This window comes from Canis lupus, chromosome 30 (genome assembly GCF_003254725.2).
Source record: "Canis lupus dingo isolate Sandy chromosome 30, ASM325472v2, whole genome shotgun sequence".
Lineage (NCBI taxonomy): Eukaryota > Metazoa > Chordata > Mammalia > Carnivora > Canidae > Canis > Canis lupus.
The window spans coordinates 14,229,787-14,253,006 of record NC_064272.1 but is presented as its reverse complement, the minus strand read 5'-3'; the positions used below and the strand labels follow the sequence as shown (position 1 = coordinate 14,253,006).

At 40.7% G+C, this 23,220-nt stretch overlaps 1 protein-coding gene across 12 annotated transcripts in view; it reads right to left on the bottom strand.

The window, feature by feature from the left end:
* Positions 1 to 561: 561 nt before the first annotated feature.
* Positions 562 to 23,220, bottom strand: part of SEMA6D (semaphorin 6D) — a 171,871-nt gene continuing 149,212 nt past the window's right edge. For 5 of the 12 annotated variants that reach the window (XM_049104159.1, XM_049104160.1, XM_049104162.1 and 2 more), the window contains 18 exons: positions 14,963 to 15,126; positions 14,456 to 14,567; positions 13,825 to 13,885; positions 13,652 to 13,714; positions 13,441 to 13,542; positions 13,129 to 13,219; positions 12,376 to 12,495; positions 11,615 to 11,703; positions 10,690 to 10,907; positions 10,449 to 10,580; positions 9,989 to 10,144; positions 9,724 to 9,897; positions 8,797 to 8,937; positions 8,624 to 8,701; positions 8,090 to 8,190; positions 7,672 to 7,728; positions 6,021 to 6,188; positions 562 to 4,271 (listed from right to left, as the gene is read on the bottom strand). In XM_049104159.1, coding sequence (XP_048960116.1) covers positions 2,983 to 4,271; positions 6,021 to 6,188; positions 7,672 to 7,728; positions 8,090 to 8,190; positions 8,624 to 8,701; positions 8,797 to 8,937; positions 9,724 to 9,897; positions 9,989 to 10,144; positions 10,449 to 10,580; positions 10,690 to 10,907; positions 11,615 to 11,703; positions 12,376 to 12,495; positions 13,129 to 13,219; positions 13,441 to 13,542; positions 13,652 to 13,714; positions 13,825 to 13,885; positions 14,456 to 14,567; positions 14,963 to 15,071 — 3,261 coding nt within the window. In that variant the 5' untranslated portion in view covers positions 15,072 to 15,126 and the 3' untranslated portion in view covers positions 562 to 2,982. The remainder of the gene's footprint in view (positions 4,272 to 6,020; positions 6,189 to 7,671; positions 7,729 to 8,089; positions 8,191 to 8,623; positions 8,702 to 8,796; positions 8,938 to 9,723; positions 9,898 to 9,988; positions 10,145 to 10,448; positions 10,581 to 10,689; positions 10,908 to 11,614; positions 11,704 to 12,375; positions 12,496 to 13,128; positions 13,220 to 13,440; positions 13,543 to 13,651; positions 13,715 to 13,824; positions 13,886 to 14,455; positions 14,568 to 14,962; positions 15,127 to 23,220) is intronic. The other 7 variants (XM_049104163.1, XM_049104166.1, XM_049104164.1 and 4 more) reach the window with 7 other exon arrangements.

Below are 23,220 nucleotides of genomic sequence, written 5' to 3'. Positions count from 1 at the left end.
ACACCCACAAGATGCAATGACAGCAGCCACCAACTCACTCCATGCCAAAGGCAGCACCAAATGGGATCATAATTTTGTTTCCCATTTCCATATTTGGGGAAGGTATCTCAATATAGTCTACTCAATTAAAACAGTGGAATTGTGAAATGCCATTTACCAAATTGCAAGAAACGTTCACAGGAACCTGGTTTGTCCGCTGTAACTGGACTAAAATGACATCAAAGTTTTCATGTGGGAATACAAATCACGCATTCTAAAAAATGCCTGCTGAACCAGAAGGGTGGACAAGGCGAGTTGCAGGTACGTCTGCCTGAAGCTCTTGCCCGCTAATGCGGGCACAGTCCATCTGGCTTTCTGACTCGTTTCTCAGTTTCTCGAGGCTTCTATCAGTATTAGCTTTCCAAGAAGAGAATGGTGGTGGAACCATGACCAAATAGCAAGTATTCCAGATACGAATATTCTGGTACATTTTAAAAGAAACTCTCAGTGGTGCTGACTGACTGTAAAATATTCTTAAAACATGATAAGCCATAAACCTCTTCAATATCAAGAGGCAGAATATAATGATTTGTATATTTTATTTTGACTTTACATGCGGTGTTAAAAACCCAAAGTACATATTATTTACACATCCACAATACAAGTTTACAAGATATCTATACATGTTAAAGTACTCTATAAAACAGTATAGAGCCACTTCACTTTAGGGTTACTTTTTATGCCGTACCATTAAAAAAGATACAATCTGTGTTTACCTTTGCACAAATGGATAAAGCATTTAAAAATTAAATTAACAGGATAGAGACTAGATTTTATGTTAGAAATTTCAACATAAATACTGATAGAACTCACATTACAAACTACAAGGCAGCACAATGTTACAAAATGTTATCTGGGTTCACATAGAGTTACTGTTCCATTTTCCGCACGCTGGGATTAATATTGGTAAGGTGAATTCAAACACGTTTGTTGGCGGTGGGCTGAGTAGTGTTTACCGTTGGTTGGTTTAATTTATTATTAATCTGTAATATTTTAGTTGCAAAGCTGAAGTGTTTCAAGAACAGAAGTTCTAGTTTTTGAGCTTCCAGAGATCTCAGGGAATCACGTTCTTTATAAAACAATATTCTCAAAGGAAAAGAATAACTGTATCAGTATTCTACAATCTGTATAAAAATGCTCTGGTCTTCTGCAACCCATCCTCCCCCAAGTAATACATATCGTCAGTGTTATCACAAGAAATCAGTTGAACTTATTTGTCTGACTAAGTCAGGAGCGTTCCTCTGCCTTGATACTTTCTAGATTAGGTTCAATAAACCATGGTGTGGTGTGCAGCATTTTAACTGAAACAGTCATCAGGGTTACACATCATCAACTGTAAGTGGCTTCTGCAAAACTACGAATAAATGACTCTATGGTTTCCGCAGGTGTCACATTACCCGAGAAACCTCATTTGACTTCACATTATCACTGTTTCATCCTTAGGAAAGCAGGAGTGGAATGTTTATCATGGCAAAGGATGTAATGCTGCTATTTGGGTGGATTGTTTTACAATTAATTGTTCTAGGTTGTTTTTACGATTTTTTTAAAAGTCTTTTCAGGTGCTGGTTGAAAAACATTTACAACTGGCACTCGGTAAATGATGTGCTATACTGAAAACACTTGACATATTTTAGTACTTCTATCATTCTCATGAATAAGGCACAAAATGCACAGATTCAGGTAAACTCACATGTAATATTTACAGTATATTGTCATTACCTGCATGACTTAGAAGAAAATTCTCATATAACACAACACAGACAGCATGATTGCACCACTGTTCAGTTTTCAGAGACTCTCTCTGTTAGGCCCAATTATAATTCCTTTCACATTTCCTTCTTTTGTCTTCTGGTTTGTTTTGTTCTTTTCTCTTGGGGGTAGGAGGAGTTAAAGGAGGAGAAATTTTACCACATGGGAGAAACCAAACAACATCAAAATAAAACCTTATTAGTGTGTCCAAGGTTAAATACAGTGAGTCAGGCTTGGATTCACAGTGGACAGGTAAATTTTACTACTGAATACTGGTGGATAAATCAAGGATACCTCTTAACATCTCTATCTCCTTAAGCTGGCAAGACTGTAATAGAAGTTTTAATGAATAGCAGCACAAAATTACTTAGAACTCTTACATTCTGGCATTGGGGACCATGGAAGTCAAGTTAATCATTTTGATGGTCAAATCAGCCTTGACTTTACTTCTTTTCTCAAAGCTGAACCCAATGGACTGCTGTGGGAAGAAGTTATTGTCTCTTGTTCAGTCATGCTCAATGTAAACAAGTCCATAGCACAAAAAGATGCAATGGGCACCAAAACAAATCTTAGTGGGTACAGAACACACACACTCACACGCACGCACACATGCGCGCGCGCACACACACACACGCACCACAGTTCATTGGTGGCATGAAAAAAATGCCACACTTGAAAAAAATGCTACAGTTTGGGTCAAAGACTGAATTTTTAGCAAATTGTTTGGTAATCTACAAGTTTGTTTCTTTGAGACATTACCATTGTTTTTTGACATTTGTGCAAGAGGCAAGGTGAATGCATACAATTAAAATGTTCACATTTAATGGGAAGACCACACATAATGGTAGTCTAAGTTGAACCCATTTTCAAGTATTTGCTCACAGATTCTTCTGAGTACTGTATCAGCTCTCTATACTGGTAGGGTAGCCCCTGAGAGCTACGCATCTCTTTAGCTTCAAACAAAAGAAATGGAATGACCAGCACCTTCCTTTGTTTTCGGGCAAGTACACAGAAGCTTTGCTGTAGTAGCTACATGTGGCAAGTTCTGATGTTGCCAAAGCGAGAAAGAGTTTCTTTGGCCACTTGGTTCTCTTAAAATACAAGGGAGTGTCTTGTCTGAAGGTACCCTTACAACATCATCCTCTCAACAACATGGACAGGATAAAGCCACACGGAGAAGAGCACACTTGAGGCCTAGTAAGTGTATTTGTTCAGTGGTCTGACAGATGTGGTTTGAGGAACAAATGAAGGCTTTGGTGGCACATCAGGTTTTAAGGACGGTGTCCTCTTTAGTCCCGTCCTAGGAAGGGTGCCATTACTGGTATAGCTGCTCTGTCTGGAGAGGGAAGGCTGCAGATGAACACTCACTGGTGCTCCCTGAATATAGTCCACCTTTGCCCCAGTGGAGGTGGGCACATACCCACCACGGTTCATGCTAGGCTGTCTGGATAACAAAACACCATTTGGTGAGTTTAAGTTTTTAGGCATAGCAGATATAGAGTGCCTCTGGGAGGAATTTTTGTGGTAACCCCTTTGTCTTTCCAGAGAAGTCATTGGGACCCCAGGAGTGGTGGGGACATCCACTCGCTTGGTTGGGCTATTTCTGGGGAGAGTTGAAGGAGGAGAGTATAGGGATGCCTCCCGGTTAGGGACCTTGGGCGGGACCTCAGACATAGGTCCCACAGGATCCAGCATTAGGGTCTGGTGGGCCATCTGGATATCTCCCATGATGGCTTTGGGGTTGCTGTTTGGGTCATTTAAATGCTTCAGGAGATCATTGAGGGTATTTCTGGAATCCACAGAACGCCGGTGATCTCTTTTACTGGATGACTTTGTAAGTGGGTGGTCAATGTTTTGAAGCTTCTTTTCAGCTTTGTGAGCATTGGAGTTTGAGAAAGACGTGTTGTAGTCATGAGTAGCATTAGGAAGAACAATGGCACTGGGGATATGCCCATGACTTAATGGGGAATGGGGTGGTGGACTAGATGGGAAAAACTGTGAGGTTTCTTTCCTTGAAGCCCCATGGCCATGGGCCTTATCTGAGTGGCTCTTCATGGCCTGCAGGGTCTTCTGGTGAAGCACAGGAGTTGACTCAGGCGTGGGGAGAGCAGCCAGTTCGGGAGGTTGGCCTCGATGGTCCATCACCATGGATTTGGTATCTCCATTGGGTGGCAGCTCTTTCCGACTAGTCAGCAGGTTACTGTATAATTTGGGAGAATCGATATTCTGTTGATATTCCTTGACCGGGCTATCAAACAGACCATTCAGTTTGGCAAAACTTCCACTGGAGTCTGTGCACGACTGGGCAGATTCTGCATCCTTATGAATCTTTCTGTTTTTCCGAACAAACATGTCACGATAGCAGTATACTGCCACCCCTGCAATGAACGCACCCAAAACAAAAGCGGCAAAGACACAGGTGATGAGGACGTTCATGTGGACCATCTGGTTGGACTCTCCCGATTGGACTTCCCATCGCACACCTGCAACAGACACGTAGGAAAAGGGTCTGAGTGGGGTGCTTCTTTCAAACCATATTAGCCGGCAAATGGCTTCCATTGAGCCAATACTGCATTCACAATGGTCCATATGCTTAGCTTGGAGGGTCAGGGAAACTCTAAGATTCCATCTATATATTTTTCTTTAATCATGATCGGATCCCCAGAGACATACGATTGCTGCAAATGCCAGGATAACTCTGATCTCCCACCAATCCATATGTGTCTTTTTTCCCTTTTCTCTCTTAAGTAGTTATTATGTAACATTCTAAATTTTAAGAGTTTTCTGGTCTAAAAATTAGAGTTAGAAAGCACATATTTTCTAAATGGCCAATTTAGAAATGTTTTGAAATATTCCGTCTTATGATTTTTCTCCTAATTCATGTATCAGCAACAGCTGGAATTAGGAACATGTATGGATTGGCATAAACATACATTATGCTAAGATAATTATGCTATCTTCACTACAATAAAGACAGATAATTGGCTCACAAACTAAAAGCATAACAATGACCTGCTTGGTGATTGTTAACTACAAATATGGACTTTCTTGTTTGCTTTGATATATTTTTTTCATTCCATCTTGGAGTGAAGTACTCTTGAATTGTTTGCTATGAAAGAGATCCAGATAGTCTAAAGAAATATAATATGTAGTAGTTAAGCGATATTATCCAACTGTCTTGAGATATTTAAGAAATATTTAAGTTAGACTAGAAGAAGAGTGGATTAGTTTATAGTTATTGGGATTTTTAATGCAACCACAGACATCTAACAGTCAATCAAATAAATGTTAGTTTAAGAGGTATCCAAGTCTGTTACATGCTATAAGCACAGCTATCCCAGGATAAGGTAAGTCAGTAATTTTGAAGGTTCTGTTGCTTTAGGTTAGTACTAAGGCCTTTGAACATTAGTTGTTTTTAATCAATGTTTGGGATTATGGAATTCAGTGGCATTGGGAAAGACAAAGAAAAGAAAGTAGAAAGAAACGATATTACTAAAGAAAACAAAACAGAAAGAATGATTATAAAATTGTTTACAGTGAAAACATATAAAACTCAAAGCAACACATATAAATCATAAATGACAATGTACTGGCATAAAAACTGATTGGAAACCTGATACCACAGTCTACTAAGCCCTGGAGATTTTTTTTTTCCCAGAGTAATATGTCTAATAAGGTAACTCAACAGGCAGCTGTTTTATAACTGCTTCTATCAAGGGCTGGAAACGATAGTTATGGACAAGGGCTCTGTTACGTTTTATTGCTTGTGACATTCAAGCAGCTCGCTAGCACCTTGCATATCCTTTTCATATTACATTTGGAATCAAAGCTAAACAGAAGGCTGGGAAAGGCTCTTAGACAAAACATCTGATACCAAGATATTTGCAATTAATGAGTTCTGTGTTTTGATGTTGTTGGGGTGGTCCTGGTAATTATCTGACATTGAGCAGGCTCTCAGCACCTTCCAGCAGAAACCAACACAGACTAGATTGTCTGAGTGGCTATCTTATCACCTCCCTTTCTTTCACGGCTTTCCACCTCCTTCATCTGTAAAGGAATGCACTCCAATACAAGCAAGGAAACTGGAGTGACCACAACCAGGGGAGGTGGCATGAGCAACAGCAGGGCTGTTCCAGCCCACTTCTAGGAAACCCTACAGCCACCAGCTCCTCAAAGGTATCAGGAATCAGGTTTCCACTCAGCGAGAGATGAGTTCCCTGGTGAGGCCTTACCCTTTGGGATACCCGATAAAGGATCAGTAAAATCAGAAGTGTTTGGGTCATCTTGAACTACAAATTTCCGGGAGCTCGTCAGTTTAGGCCTCCAGGTATCAATCACTTTAGGTGTAATTTCTGGGATACTTGCCATTGTGGTAACAGATGATGAAGATACCTCCATGTCTGTGGTGGCAAACAGATTTTTATTAACGTGGGTAGTGTTGACAGATTTCTCTGACTGCTCTGTTGCATTTTTAAGTAAAGCTTAAGTCAATTTTATGAGAAAGTCTGTTCGAGGATTTCATAAAAAAACAAAACAAAAAAAAACATCCAAAGAGACTACACCAAAACTCTTTCTTGCAAGGGAAAAAGAAAAACTAAAAATTAACCATGAAGACAAATTAAGCAGATTTCAAAATTAGAGACACTCAAAATGCTCCTACCAAAGCTCCTATGGTAAATAATGACCCTCATGGAAAAGGTAATACAAATCCCAAAGACTGACTGCTACTTACTCCATCTCTTTGTGAGACGGCATTATTCTGTTTCCTTTTGTGCATAGTTTAAAAGCGTTTTCGTGGACTGTTGGACATTGTATGTCCTTCACTGAGGAACCTACAGGGTTACTTCATCAGGAAAGACTTGGTTAAATCCTTGTAAGCACTTGATTTTTGTCCCGATAGAGCTTTACCGAGGACCTCCCGTGCATCTGTGCCTTGAGGCCTCGCACTGTCCACGATAAAGCACTGAAGCAGGGAGGATCCTTGCCTGTGCCTTTCAAAATGCTCAGGGAATTTCTTCTGAAGAATTAGCAGCAACTCATGCAAAAGAAATGGCATTTATAAGCTGCATAGGGATCTTCTGATATGTAAGATCTGCCATCCTTCTCTCCCTTCTGAGGAACCAAACTGCTGTGAGTTTTAGAAGCAGCAATAGGACCACAAGTAACTTAACCTCTTAGTGTATATGCTACTCATTTCCACAAAGTAGATTTTCCCTCGGGATGTAAGCATACGGTTTTAGGTTAAAATTCTGGAGACCCCCATCCAGACCGGTGCAATGGTCGCAGATGAAGACCCCAAAAGAGATACAGACAGATGGGCACGGAGAGCCTATGGAACACCTTCATACGCAGATACCAGCTTCATTCAACGGGAGCCTTTTACACACCACTGAGACCACAACATTCAAAGATTCCCGGGATCACCGCAAACGATTCAAAAAAAGATGTCCAAAATTTAGAAATACACATTTTGGGGAAATGTGTATTTGTTTACTAGGTCGTAGGAAAGGTGAGGAGAGAAGGGGGAAATAATGAAATCCTGCCATCCATTAAGTATAGATGGCCAGAGGGAACATCCACAATGCACAGGGGTGAGAGAGAAGAAAGCTCGGGTGGGCGGGCGTGCAGCTGGAATGCAGTCTATGTGAATCCATTGGGTTTTTCTTACGAGATGTGCCTTGGTCAATGATGAATCGTTAACATGCTACACAGGGGTGGAGTGCTGAGTAAGAAAAAGTCTTTCAGTACCATCAGTGGGATTATGAGTCAAAGCAGAAACATGAAGGGCTGCCAAACTGCGCAAAAGGAGGGGAGAGGGGGCTGAAAATGCTGAACTGAAGGAAAGAAAAGGTTGTTAATTCAAAAAAATTAAAAAAAACTAACCAGATGTTGGACCGCCAAATATTTTGTAATCTGGTGTAGTTGAAGTAGGCAAAATTTCTAAAAGAATTAAAGGAACAAGTAATCAGTAAAAAGTAACCAAAAGAAAGCAAAAATTTATGAATTCCAATTAACTAAAAAAGTCAAAAGAAAAGACTATAAATTAAAAGGTTAACCTACTGGTCAGACTACCTTTCTCTAGATTTTCTACAAAATTGTAAATGGTGAAGGAAAAAAAAAAAAAAAGTAAGATTCTCCTCTAACGTATCCCCATGACCAAACAGCTCAGCTTTTGCGAAGTTTAAGTTAAATGCTAGGTGGTATGTGTCCTGAGTCATTAAAAGGCTGATTGTAAAATAATGTTCACGTGCAAATGTGGTCAAAAAGAACTGTCAGAAGGGAAAGGAAGATCCAGTCTTACCATGGCAGTCCCCTAGGTGGGCCGTGTTGCCGTACTCTGTGTCTTGTTCATATCCTCCAGCGCTGTGGTTATGGAAAGCAAAGAAGTCTTCGGTTAACAGCCTTCATAGGGACACAAGTGACAACCAGAGCAGAACCAAGAACACAGATTAGTAAGAATGGGCAGAGAGACAAAAAAGGACATTTCAACACAGCTTGCTAACAACGAGTATTTCTGTTCAACATCTGGCCCCTAGAATGTTTAAGAGGGGAGAGAGAATTGTTGGTTCTCTCCATTCATTTCCCTTAGGTATTATTCTGTCTACAATCTCCCTTCCTTCTTAATGCTCCAGATTTTCTTTTTTCTTGTTTTTCTTTCTTTCTTTTCTTTTTTTTTTTTTTTTTACTTTTCCCATAGCTACAAAAAGAAAAGAGGTGAAGAAAAGAACAAAAGTGGTACAACTGGAATTTTTCTAAAATTTCTAGCTTTAGAGACCCCCGAGAAGACAGACGCAGCTCTCAGAAGATCTTGGCTAATGTGACAGAGGATACTTACAGCATCCCTGGGGTCACTCTGCCACAGGCCCCCTGGCTTAACCAGCCACAGTATGGGTCCCGAGATGCAACACAAGACCTGTATAAAACCAAACAGAACGGAACTTGGATTTTCTCATTATCAAAAGTCATGATGCTGCAAGACTCATGGTAAGGAAAGAAATACCAGCTTACTTCTTACAGGATCCGTAACGCTCGCAACGGCTGAGAGGGAGGCGGATGACGCAGCTAGAGAATGCCACGTACACAGCGTGATGGTCTTTATCCAACTGTAAGGAGATGACCCTTCTGTCTTCCTCATTCTCAGCATTGCACCTGTATTTTGGGATACATTTTGAAGCCATATGCTTAATAAGTCGAAATGGACAAGGCAAAGTGGGGTTTGGTTTTGCAATTACTAAGAGCAAAGAGGTCCTGAGAAATATCCTCAGTAGCCAACCAGTTAAGTACATAGTTTGGGAAGTAATAATTCTGCATTTGAACTTCTGCTGCTCTGCACAATTGGTTAATCTTCAGGTTGGACAAAGGGTTTTTTTTAAGATTGCTTTCTTGTTCTGGTGACCCAAGGAGACTGTGTAAAGACCACTTTAGACTACTGGGAAGAAAAAGGACAGTGTTTCAATGCACTTAAATCTTGCTGTGCTAAATGTTTCTGGATCTCTCTTTAGTCTCCTTTGCTCCATTTCTCTCACCTACTTCTTGTTTTTTTTTTTAAATGGTCTAGTTATCTTTTATATCAGTGGTTGGGAGAATTGTATTGCGTGTATGTGCATACTTGCAACCAACTGTCTGCGGCAGGTAGCAGCCTAAAATAAACCTGTAGGGTATGAGGGGTGGGTGCAAATGTGTTCTCATTGTCCACAGCTGAAAAATGAGGGCTGAATTATTTTTAAATTCATTAACTTTCCACCATCCTAGCCCTGGTGGACTTGGGAAAAACAACAAACTCAGGATTTATTTCACTGAGGGGGGAAAAACCCAAAACACTAATATTGCCAAACCACTGCTAATTTGGGGGGCTAAAAAGAAATTACTAGATGAAATACACACAGGAAACTTTTGAGCAGTGCTGAAAAAAGCATTCTCATAAAATACACCTACTTTGCTTGGTTGTATGCTTCAATCTCTTCCAGTAATACACTGTCATTCAAAGAGAAAGGGCTGGTCTTTGCCAAAACTTTAAGCACCACGCCAGCTTCAGAGCCAACAAAGATGACTGTGTAGTTCTGATGGGGCCCAGCAGTGTGGTCAACAGCGATGGCCGTCAGTCTGTACCTGCCAGAGGAGGTATGTCAAGTCAGAGGCGGGAGGCCCACAGGACGAGAAGGCATTAGATGGGAGTGGGCTGCTGTTACCTGAGTCTTACCTGATCCGAGTCTTTGTGAACCAGGGCTCATCGGCAATGGGTGGTACAGCAGCGTCCATTAGCGGATGGGATTTGATGAATGACAGGGTTTCGTCAGGGAAATCTATGGAGGTTTTATAAGCTTCGGCAAGGCCATGCTTTGCACAACAGCCAGGCCTGAAAGGAAAACAGTGTGATTTTTCCCCCCTCAAAAATGTATCTAAGGAGTAAGCGTCTGCTCTGAAAGAAGAGGCCCAGAAAGAAGGGGGAATGAGCCAAACCAGAGGGGGGGCACAGTTTCCCTGCACTCAGCAGGTTCTCCCCACGCAGGGCTCTGTGTCCTGGCTCCGTCTGCAGAGCTGCCCGGGGGACCCCTTCCTGGAATGGGAGGCTGGCCCCCCTGCTCTCTGAGGATGGACGCCTCCAGTGACCAGAGGGTTTTGTTAAAGACAATAACCAGTTTCTGTCTTTTTTTCTTTACCTTGGCTTGGGTACTTTGTCTTCAGGGACTGCTGTCCAAACAGAATCTGGGGTTTTCTGTTCTTTAAAGCGTCCTTTGAATACTTTTTCAATGTCATCCATGCTAAATGCACACACTGCAGACCCAGGAATGCTGAAAAGGGGGAAAGCATCAGGAAGACCATCGGGCGACAGTAGGCCCGCTCTCGGGTCCCCTCAGCCAGCACAGGACAGCTCGTGAAGTGCCAGAGATCTGTTCTCACCTGTTGAGCTGTGTGGTAAACACCCCGACCACAGTGGGGATGCCATTGATTTGTATGATGTCCGTAATAGACTGCAGAACATCAAAGTAGAAAAACGAATCTCCGGGGACAGAGCAGTTAAGCCGAGCCTTCAGAAATGAAGTCCAGTGTTTCTCCAGGACCCGCTGCGAGCCACCCATGTCATTTTTACATATGCGGGCCACACGGGAATATACAGCCTGCCCAAGGGACAAAAGCGAAGCCACAGGGTTATGCTCATGGAGGGGGGTAAGGGAAACAAAAAGCTGCTATTTAAGGGAGGGACAAAAGACCGCTAAAGATAGGTCTGGCTCAAAAGAATCTAGCAATCTTCTCTCTAGGGATTTGTACGTAGGAATGTAAACTAGATTTACCTGTGAGAAAAGAGGGCCACTTTCCTGTCCTGCCAAACGAGCTCCCCAAGAAGTGGTGGGGTGAATGCAAACCATCCCCACGCTTTGTCTCATACTGGTAATGAAAGATGCCATCCTTAAACTTGGCATAACTAGGCTGTGATGCTTTAAAATTATATGGGCTTTTACTGAAGCACACAAAACTGAATGGGAGCCACTACTTTCCATCCTGCCTTTTGATGCTGAGAAAGAATAAACTATCAACAGATTTCTAAAGTGTTAAAGAAGCATCCATAGCTCAAGGGTGCCTGTAGAACACTCTCCGTAGTGACAGAAAAAAAATGAAACCTTCTCAAGGCCCAAGGCTGCTGTTCTCACTCTGGCCATTGTTCAGGTGTTTTCCAGCAATTATTCTCATGATAAGCAACTCACTTCTCTGCACTTGGCCCTAAGTGCACTGAGTGCTAGAAAACACACAAAGAGTATAACCCTACCAAGGCGGCTCGATTCCATGCAGTACAAGTCCATAATACAAGTCAAGTGTATATACTTGCCTTGCCTAAATTATTATGTTCTACAGCAATTTCTCGAAAGAAGAAATAGACATAGTTTCCATATTCTATGGCATGAAGAAAATGTGGCTCTGAAAGAAAAATTGAAAACAAACTGGTTCCTAAAGGGTAATTCAATTAGCACAAGACCCCGGCTGCTAGGCTAGGCATGACTGACAGGTGTAGCAGAGCTCTGTTGAAGCCAGTGAGAACTCCAACACACCAACGAGCTCAAGGAGTCCCAATATGGGTGTGCTGGAGCTTTAAGGAACCCACGGTCTTTCATGTCAGCTAATGGACTGTAAAAAGCCTACAGGAACTGAACTACAGCAAAGGTCTTTGTTTCAACAGATTTATTCATTAACCTATTTAACTAGGGAAGAAAACTTCCTATACTGAGAATAAAAAAATCTTGGTATCTAGACTCGAAAGGACAAAATGCCTCTAATCAACTCTCGCTATTAACCCTGCAGGATTGGGGTAGATGGGCATGGGCAAGGAACATTATGTGCATTTAGACGTAGGCGAATTGGCACACGGAAATGAGATCTCTCTTTCTGGGGGTCAACCAGGATAAAATTGTAGATGAATCTACTTTCCTGACATGGCGGCTAATCTTCTCTTTCCAATGTCAGAGCAACTTGTTCTTGCTCTAATTAAACAATATAAAGTCATGCACTGAACCTCCTGATGCCATGGCTCCTGTTCCCACTTGGCCATCCCAACCCCCTTGGTGATCCCACAACACTGCTTTTCGAAGGTACCTTTTATCCATTTGGAATCATATTTTATTGTACGAAGGGCAGATCCATCACCCATGCTTCGATAAATAACAGCATCACTGGCCAAGAAGTCAGCCACTGTGGCAGAATATAGCTTCCCATCTGAAACCAGAGTTATAATTTGGGTAAAATAACCATAATTATTCTGTAGTGTGTTATCCCATGTAGTGTGTTATACCCTTTGGAGTGCTTTCACCTGTTATCCCTTTTTATGCAAATAGGCCTAGACCTGAGGCTCATAATCAACCTGTGACAGGTTGCCCCATGGTATTACCTAATTTCACAGATTAAGGATCTAAGTATCACAAAGTTAAGCAACTTATTCAGGGTCATTGACCTCATTAACAGCAGAGCCAAGTGTCAGAACACTTATGCTCACTTTTATTTTATTTTTTTAAGATTTTATTTATTTATTCATGAGAGACACAGGGAGAGAGAGGCAGAGACACAGGCATCAGGAGAAGGCTCCTTGCAGGAAGCCTGATGCGGGACTTGATCCCGGATCCCAGGATCATACCCTGAGACAAAGGCAGATGCTCAACCACTGAGCCACCCAGGCGTCCCTTACGCTCACTTTTAAATCCTCATTTTGGAAATCTTTTTTTCATAGCTCCTGGACTTCAAAACACCTATATCAAGGTAGCTACCCTAGTTATGAGCTTTTTTCTTTCTTTAAATTCCTTTTTACCTTCAATGTCATTAATCATTTATATTCATTACACTAAAGGATCTTACCAGCAAAAAGGGCAACATTGGTTTGTCTGGCATCAAATGGGCATCTTGCCAGGCCACTAATTTCCTCTCCATCATACTCTAAGGTATTCAACTATAAAAGAAAAATAAATAGCTGGTGTCACATCTGTTCAATGTACCTGTTTGAAGGCAATACCGCTTTATTTGTACTGAAATTCTATTTGAAGAATTTTGTCTTTATTCTTCCATAGCATTAGGGATAAATGGGTTATAGCAGAAAGGATTCAACTCTAACAGCATGGCAGCGAAGAAAAAAAGTTGATAAAAAAAGCACACCGTATGAAATATACTCACCCTATAGTATCTGCACATGGGATTGAATGCATTGGTACCACATACAAAAACCATCTCATCATTTCTTGGGACAAATACTTTAATAAAGTTGTGGCATTCATCCTAAAGAAAGTAATCATTAAATTACTATTAGACATTCCATATGCTGACATTGTGAGAGGAAGCCCACATAAAGACTAACTCTGGCAGAGAACTCGTCTGTTTTACTTACTTTATGTTTGCCCTTCATAGCACAGTTTTCTCGGTCCTGTTGTCTTGACCGCCATGTCAGTTTCTGTATTAATCAAGCAAAACCAAAGTTCGATGTTTTAACTGAAAATTTTTGGAGGGGAGGGAGACATTATTCAAATTCCAAGGGAATGCAAGTAAGTTTCATTTGCTCACCTTGCTTGGTATTACTTCTGTCTTGGGGACTTCATTTAAGTTTACTGTATAAACTTGATCCCTGTTGGAAACAAGGCAATAAGTCACATCATGTGAATGCATAAAAATGTTAAGCTGCTTCTTCCTATTTTATTTTTACAGATCTGCCTTTATTGTATTTTGGAGATCATTTGGATTTTTCTCTGTCTCCAACAAAGTCAACAAAGAGTACTTTTTCATTAGTGAGACGCTTTTTATCTATCACTGTAGTTATTAGGGAGCAAGGAAAGCTCTTCTCTTCAGGCATGGGTCAAACTGCTACTTGGTATTAGCATAGGCATACTTCTAATATTTGCTCGAATAATTCTAAGTTAAAAAAAGAATAAAGAAAGATTTTTTTTCCCCTCTGCTGCTTTAGGAATAAAGAATGGTGTATGATTTCTTGATGGCAGTAATAAAATAGCACCGCTGAAGGCTTTAGCTCTGTATTTTGTTCGTGGTACACAACACTGACTCTTCTCGGTGAATATTTTTGGCTACTTGCAATTTTTGATCACAATCACATATTAGTTTTTCATGAACTAGACACATTAATGCAAGCACCACAAGAGAAAAGAATTTTAATCTAATAAACCAACGAGAGGAAAATTACCTGCCAGCAATATAAAGTGTGTCTCGAATTTTCAACATCAGCTGAAAGTCCAGCCTGTGCTGGGATTCATTGCCTGAAGGGCGTCCTCTAAAAACCGGATATTGCCTTGAATCTGCAAGTAAAAATGGGCTAAACCATCAGTCAGGATTATGGAGCTGAAGAATCAATATACAGCATTGATTAGCTGTATATACTAGTTGTAGAAGGGTTTTAACTAAATTCCTCTCTTAAGGTCCTGAATATAAATGAATAAAAGACAGTGAACGTTAGCAAATGGTCTTTTTCTTTTACCAGAAAATATATAACCCGTACATGGGTTGCTTGAGAAAAGCAACCAACAAAGCTGTCCCATTTTCTCCAAACACTAAGCAATGACTCTGGATCAATTAATATGCAAAACAGTCTTAAGACATATAAAAAACTCTTTCTAAAAAGCGACACACTTAGAGAATCAAAACCAAAAAAGCTCCCTTCTCAGAAAAGAAGCATGTTCTTTAGATTACTTACAGTGATAATCAACAGTATTGAGGGGTTCATCATCTTCAGGAAAGCTGACTGCCCTCAGCTGGGAAATCATCAGGAGCAGCATGTAGGCACAAAGCAGGAAGAACCTCATGGTGGGGCCAAGATGAAGTCAGAGCAGCCCCTCCTCAGAAGTCCCACTTAGCTACCTGAAAAACGAAGACAATTTGGGGAGATCTCTGGTGTGATAAAACTTTCTCATCTGTAAGTGGTTCAATTTTCACCATGAGCTCTCTCCAGTGCCCCCTCCCACCAGGAGCCCTGGCAGCAGGTGGGGGTGAGGTAGCTCTCAAAACAGGCAAGACTCGGCAACGTGCCAGGCCTGATTAAAGCATCTGGTGAGCATATTGAAGTTTTAGGCACATTTGCAAGAGTTTTTGAGGTAACTATGTATGTCATCACAGCAAGATCACCAGAACCACAAACAGAAACGCTGGCTGCTGACTTGGCAAGAAGATGGGCTAAGTTGGGATTAGAATTTTAATTAAACTCCAATTTGCTTCCCTTCCCCCAGCCTGAAATACATCCAGTACAGCTTGTCTCTGCACCGCCCATCCCCAGCACCCCTCCACCCCTGCCATAAAATGGCCAAGCTGTCTTGCAAAGATCCAGGGAGCTGATGGTCCTTTCACCCCTCATCAGATCTTTGCTAAAGGTATTGCCAAATTCCCAGCATTACTCAAGCCTGAGCCCTAAATTCTTAAGTAGAACAGTTCTCTTAGTTTACTAAGACAAACATGGAAGCAAGGACATGAATGACACTGAATTAGGGTAAAGAGAATTAAAAGAAATGAAATGATTTCACGATCTATCAATTAAGCAGGACAGAACTAAAGCAGCACAGCTGACACCAGACCACTAGGGAAGTCTACCTTTTTACATAAAACCATTTGGACACAAACCAATACTCTAAGTATGCCTGTCCTCTTAGCTTTATTGAACTTTAAAACCATAGGGGTCCTTAGGGACCATCTAGTCCAGCCTCCTCATTTTTCAGATGAGAAAACCATGGGCTGGAAAAATTAAGGGACTTAATGAGTTTCAGGGAGCTATATAGAACATGATCAGGGTACAGACTCACATCAACTGAGTCTCCATCCATGCTCTTTTCATCAACTTAAATGATGAAATTAAGTGACTTTTTTTTTGTTCAAAAATATAGCATTACAAAAAATCTTTTTGGGCTAATGAATATATCCATTATCTTTACTGAAGTTTCACAGGTGTATGCATATGTTAGATTTTTATCAAACTGTACATTTACAACGTGCAATATATTGTATGTCACCATCTCTTCAAAGCCCATAGCATTAATTGCATAATATTATCTCTCAAAAATTAAAAAAAAAAACTTCAGCTGTTATTACTTTATTAAAAAAGAAAATTAGGGCTCTGCTGGGCCAATGGGATGGCTGTTTTGAAACTGTAAATGCCCTACTGTGTAACAATACTACCCTGTCCTTGGTCATATGGTCACTTACAGGTACTGTACTGAACAGTTATAGCATTTAAGCTTTATCTCCAGCCTCATCTACCTAAGAACTTTGGGAGATATCATGAGAATCACTTCAAATTCTGGGTGAGTCCAACAACTCAACTGGGTACTTACTGTGCCTCTTTTATCTTCTCAATGTCAAACACACAGATGCACAGGCATGTGAGCTATGCAAGGCTTTCAATGTTTGTCTTTCTAACTAAATAGAAGCCATGTACATGAGAGTGTTTGAATCCTAGCTTTGCAAAAGAGAGAACGATATTGCAGTATAGTTTTTCTTAATGAAGAATTAATCCAACAGTAAGTTAACACATCAAAAATGGCCCGCAAAAAGCATGGTGGAGTGGGACCTGTGGCAGCATCATTTTGTACTCAAGTCAAAAGAGTGTGGATGTTGGCAGTAGTCTAACTTAGGCTTGGTTGGAACTCCACAATTACTAGCTGATTGACCTGAGGAAGCTTCTTCCATCTCTCTGAACATTCATTTCCTCATTTATAATATGGAGATAATACTACCTTATTCACTGGGTGAAAAGGAAGTAAATGTCCGGCTCCTATAAATTCTGAGCAAAGTTAGTCCTCCTCACCCACTCCTTACTGAACACCATGCACATGACCTTGACCTGAAGAATTTGGACAGAGTCTGGGAAAAAGATGCCCTAAAGTATTAAAGCTATTTGGCCATTTTTTCCCCAGAGAGTTATTCTAAAATACAAAAGGATTATGAGGTATCTGGATGGCTCAGTCAGCAAAGCATCTGCCTTTGGCTTGGGTCCTGATCCCAGGGTCCTGGGATAGAGGCCTGTGTCGGACCGCTTGCTCACCAGGAACCCTTGCTTCTCCCTCTGCCCCTCCCCCTGCTTGTGCTCTCACCCTCTCAAATAAATAAATAAAAGGGATACTTGGGTGGTTCAGTGGTTGAGGGTCTGCCTTCAGCTCAGGGCGTGATCCTGGAGTCCCTGGATCGAGTTCCACATTGGGCTCCCTGCATGGAGCCTGCTTCTCCCTCTGCCTGTGTCTGCCTCTCTGTCTCTCTGTCTCTCATGAATAAATAAATAAAATTTAATAAATAAATAAATACAATCTTTAAAAAAGATCAAATGCAAAAGGATTATTTTTAGAATAATTTTTACAACTTGAGCCTATTTTTATCAAACCTAGAAAAGAAGGTAAAAAAAATACTGTCAATCCTACCATCCTAACATAAAAACCATAATGATTTGGTTCTAGTCTTTTTGCCACATGCACATATTTTCAATGATGACAAGGTGACCTCTTATAATGTACCACTTCTCCAGCAGAAGCAGAGTCTTCCTGTCTTACTTTTCTACCATTTTTCCTTTTTTTTTTTTTTTTTTTTTTTTTGCCATTTATACAGACCCTGGAAAGTTGAAGTAGTATAAAAACATGAAATGTTCCCATAAGAACAAAATTCTGCTATGACATCAATCCCAAACTTCATTCTCTGGATGAAAAGTCACTGGGTGTTTCTGCTAGGTGTCAGGGAAAAAAAATCAGGAACACCAATCAATTCTTTTTTTTTTTTTTTTTTTAACACCAATCAATTCTAAAGAAACTTAGAAATATCTGTGTGAAAACAAGAGGCAGGCAGCTCTGTGAATCTCTCTCCACCATGACAGGTAAGTGAATGGTTCACATCATGAGGGCAGAATCTTGATGTCCCAGACAGCAGGACAGGGAGGGGCCCTCACCAGGAAGGGTGTCTTTCACATCTGTGATTCCAGCATTGAGTCTGAGGGTGAAATCACTGCTGACTCACTGGCAAACACCAAGTTGCCGGCTGAGCTATCATTTCCTATAATTCACGCATCTGACACTGCAGAAAGCAATTTCTCCTCATACCCTACCCCCACCCATCTCATCCTCTAAAAATAAAGCCCCACCACTAATTGCTTCCTGTCCCTGCATAAAGCTTTATTTTAAAAATTACTTTCAGATTTGCCATAGAAATTATAAATGGAAGTATTTACTGTAAAATATATACCAAAGTAAGAGACTGAGTTGGGAAGGGAAGGATCTAGAAATTCCTGAGAGAAACAAACTAGGGAGATTTATTTGCATAGAAGCCCCTCAGACTATCTGGGTTTGACCTTATTTAAGGAAATATCTCAGAATTCCAGGGCTCGGTAAAATCATGAGACTAGTTATGCTGAAGAAGAACAAGTCAAGAGGCAGGACAAAATGTTGGAAAAGAATACAGACCTTGGGATTTGAAAAGTCTGGTTCAAACTTGCTTGTGCCATTTACTGGCTCTGGGATCTTGCTTAGGTGGGCTTAACCTCACAAAGCCTCCGTTTCCTTAAGTGTAAGTTAGGAAAATTGCCGTTACTACCTTAAAGGCTCTTCTGAGGATTAAAGGAGACAACCTATGTAAAACACCTAACATAGCAGAATTTGGCTCATAATAAATCGCTTGTAAATTTTAGTAGGTATTATTATGACTATTACTGTTACCTCCTATTGGGCAAAAATGACCCCAAAAGGGGAAAGAAATGCTCACTCTTTTATCTCGTACAACTATTTACAAACCACTTATGTTTGCCATCATCGCAATGACAGGAGTGTTCTGAGAGGGTAAAGGTACAGCTTCAGATGGGGATGCTTCTGAGAAGGAGGGAACCACCTTCCTCATGCCTAAATGAGATTTCTCCTTCCAGCCAGAGAACAGGGGAAACTGAGTAAGTATATTTTGTCAGTTTTTGGTATTATATATAGGCATCTCCTACGTGTTTCCAATGTTAAAGCCTAAATATAATGAGGGAAGCTCTTGAAAGCAGTTCAGAGCCGCCAAGACAGCAAGGCTCTGAGTCGCAGAATCCTTGAGAAGGGAGGGTGCCAGGAAATGAGCTCCAGACTTAGCACTTGAGTTCATATTATGGGGTTTGCTGATTCTTTCTAAAGATTTATTTACTTGAGAGAGAGAGAGAGAGAGAGAGAGAGAGAAGTAGAGAGGGGGAGGGGCAGAGGGAGAGAATTTTCTAGCAGACTCCCCGCTGAGCATGGAACCCAATGTGGGGTTTGATCTCACCACCCTGTGATCATGACCCGAGCTGAAACCAAGAGGTGGATGCTTAACCAACTGATCCACCCGGGTGCCCCAGGATTTGCTGACTGTCAAACTACCTAAAGATGAGAGTATAGCTAGGTAGAAAAGCTGGATTTTAGCAGTATCAAGTTTAGGGCCCACTCAGGAGTCCCAGTAAATATCTGCAGGCTTTCTTTTGGACCTCTGAAGATCTATATACTAAGGAGAGGAGGCAACATGAGGTAGACCAAACTGCACAAAAACTCCAATGTGGTCTCCAAAAAACTAAGTTCTGGACTGAATAGATGTAATCTCTTCCCACTCCAGCTCCTTGAATAAAAGATAAGGTGAGTCCTCTCTAGAGGAAAATAGTATTATCTGGAGACTGTAATTTTTTAATACAAAATGCTTAATTTTTTAATTAAGTAATTTACAGCAATTGCTAGACTTTCGAGGAACTAAGACTAAGAGAGAAAGGAAGACAACAGAAATAGGCCCACAGGTAACACAGATATTAGAGTTATGGGATGTAGATTTAAAAAAATAATTATTTTGTCCAAGAGAATATATGACAAGATGGAGAATTTCACCAGAAAACTGGACTCTATTAAAAAAGAATTAAATGGAAATTCTACCACAGAAAAAGCACAATCATTAAAGCATCTAAATAGATGTGTCTAGCAGCATATTTCTTGTAGCTGAAGAAAGGATTAATGAATTAGAAGATGGCTTAATAGAAACTATCAGACAGATACATGTAGAACAAAGGTGTTGGGAAAAGCAGATGAGAGAGAAAGAGACACCTAGGATCTTAGGAAAACATCTAATGTCAAAGTGGCAGTGAGCGAAGACAGAGTAGATGGAAGCAACATTTGATGAGACAATGGCTGCATTCTTTTTCAAAACTGGCCAAAAATCATAAATCTCACATTCAAGAAACAAGAACTTCTAAATACAAAGAAAAACACAAACACATCAAAGTCGAGATGCTGAACCAAAGACAAAAAAAGTGTTAAAAGCTAAAAGATATTATACCTTCAAAAAAGCAAGAATACTACTAACAGCTGACTTATCAATAGAAATGATGGAATCCAATAGACCATAGAATGACATTTTTACAGTCCTGAAAGAAAGTAAATTCTCAGGCTAGAGTTCTATTACTAGCACAAATATCCTTAAAAAATGAAGGCAAAATAAAGACATTTTAGACTGACAAAAGCCGAGAGATTTATTGTTAGCAAATCCTCCAGACTAAAAGAAATATTGAAATGGAGTTCTTTAAGTAGGATAATGTACAGGGTTGGTTAATAGAAATTCCTTTTATAGTTATAGAATAGTGGTCAAATTTGAAATTAATAAATCCCAGATAAATAAATTGGTATAGAGTCTATGTCTCCCTGAAAATTTTATTAGTGCAAAGGAAAAGAGACTTCAGAAATGGAGTAGGCATACTTGAGCCCCAGTCCAAAGAACCCAGATAGATACCATGCTGATTTTATTTTTTTATTTTTTAAAGATTTTATTTATTTATTCATGACACACACACACACACAGTCAGAGACACAGGCAGAGGGAGAAGCAGGCTCCATGCTGGGAGCCTGATGTAGGACTTGATCCCGGGACCCCAGGATCATGCCTTGGGCTGAAGGCAGGCGCTAAACCACTGAGCCACCCGGGCTGCCCACCATACTGATTTTAAAGCTCTGTCCTGGCTATCATCTGTAGATTCCACTTCTTGAAGAGGAGCTTTTCAGACTCACATACTGCATATACCTCGGGATCTGAAAGTGGAGTTGGTTCCTCCCACTTTCCCAATTACTCTTCCTCATCTGAGAACTTCATGCTCTTCAAAAAAACAAACAACAACAAACAAAACAGAAAAACAACGCCCCTCCCCCCAAAAAACCCCAAAACCTTTCTATTTGGGGTTTTGCCTTTCCTCCTCCTTTTCAGCTGATAACTTCCTAGTCACCTTTTCTAAGATAAACTTTTCAAAGACTTTAGTAGCCCTGGTCTATACTTCCACTCTGGCACTTGTCATCAGCTTTAGCTTCTTCACCTCAAAACTCATAAAGTCAGGCACTGCATGCTCGACTCTCAGTCTCTTGTCCTTCCATCTTTCTTGTCTGGCCACTTTCACCCTGACTGCTCCTTCTCATCAGAGCCATCAGTCTCCCAACTGATCTTTCTTCTAATTAATTAGCCTTCCTCAATCTTGACATTATCACTTTATCCATCTTAGATGTAACAGTCATTAGTCAATCATTTCAATAATACTTCAGCCTGTATTCTAGACTTCATCCTTTGTATCCTTATCAGACTTTCTTGAAAACTTCTTACCTTAGATGAATTCAACCCTTCACCTTCTGCACCTGCCCCAGAGCAGCTGAACACCAGTGAAGACAACCATATCCTGGGACAACTGGGTAGTAACATCACAGAATTCTTGGTCACTGACTACAAGCACCACTATGATCGGAGGGGATGCTATGTTTCTCTACCAGGTTTGCCCACTCCCCAAATGAATAAGTTTAAGCTTTCCTTATTCTCTTCAAAGCCCTCATCTGATCCTTCCTGCTCTACTACATTCTTTCCTGCTATCCCATAGCTACTTCACTAAGAAATTCCTCAATCCCCCACCCCCTTCCCATTACCAGTGAGATCCATTGGCTGCATCCTCATCTAGCTTTTCTTCCTCCTGTTTTAAGAGGATTTTCACTCCCCAAGTCCTCTCTATGTTCTTTAAACCCAACCCTTTCTGTCTTTCCTGGAATAGAAAAAGCATGGATTATGTTTTTCTCTTTCTGGTAGAGTCTCTAACTTTTTATTGACTAAATACTATCCTTCAGCACTTAACTTGTCTAAGCTTCTCTCATCTCAAAAAAAAAAAAAAAAAAAAAAGTAAAAAGCTCCTGTGACCCCAGATCCTTCTCCAGCCACCACCTGCTTTTCTTTCCATTCAGATGCTTAAAGTTCTGTATTCTCACTGTTATCATTTCCTCACCTCCCACTCATTCTTCTACTTCCTCTGTTCTAGCTCCTCTCTCAATAACACCTTTCAGTAAAGACATGAGGACCTCCAGGTAGCTAAATGCAATGGATACTTCCAGCCCTGTCTCATATGATTGCCCAGTAGCTTTAGACACAGTTGACTGTTCACAGCTCATTAAAATACCATTCCCTGCCTTCCCTTATACCATATTCTTCTGACCTCTTACTTATTCTGTCCCTTGTCTCTCAAACGTGTCTAAATGCAGTAAAGCAAAAAAAAAAAAAAAAAAAAAATAAAATGCAGTAAAGCATTATCATTTCAGAATATAAATCGTATCATATAGTCTCACAATCTCCCAGTAACTTTCTATTGCTCTTTGGAGAAAGCCCTGGTGTTTGTAATGGGGCCATTAAGATTTTCTGTGTTCTGAGTCCTGTCTCCATCTCCCGTCTTATTTGAGCCTGTCTCCTTTACACATGCTTCTACCATGCTGGCCCTGTGTCTGGCCAAGGACTGTGTCATTCAACCTACTTCCATCAAGCCTTTGTTCCTATTTAGACTCTGGATGTCCCTTCTTGTCTCCCATCCTTGGCCTAGTTAAGTCTTCCTAATTTTTTTAGAGCCTAGGGAAGATCCTTCTCAGTGCTTTGGGATAAGCATGTCTCACAGTTGTCTATACTTGAGACAACCGTGAATGAACAGCAAATGAA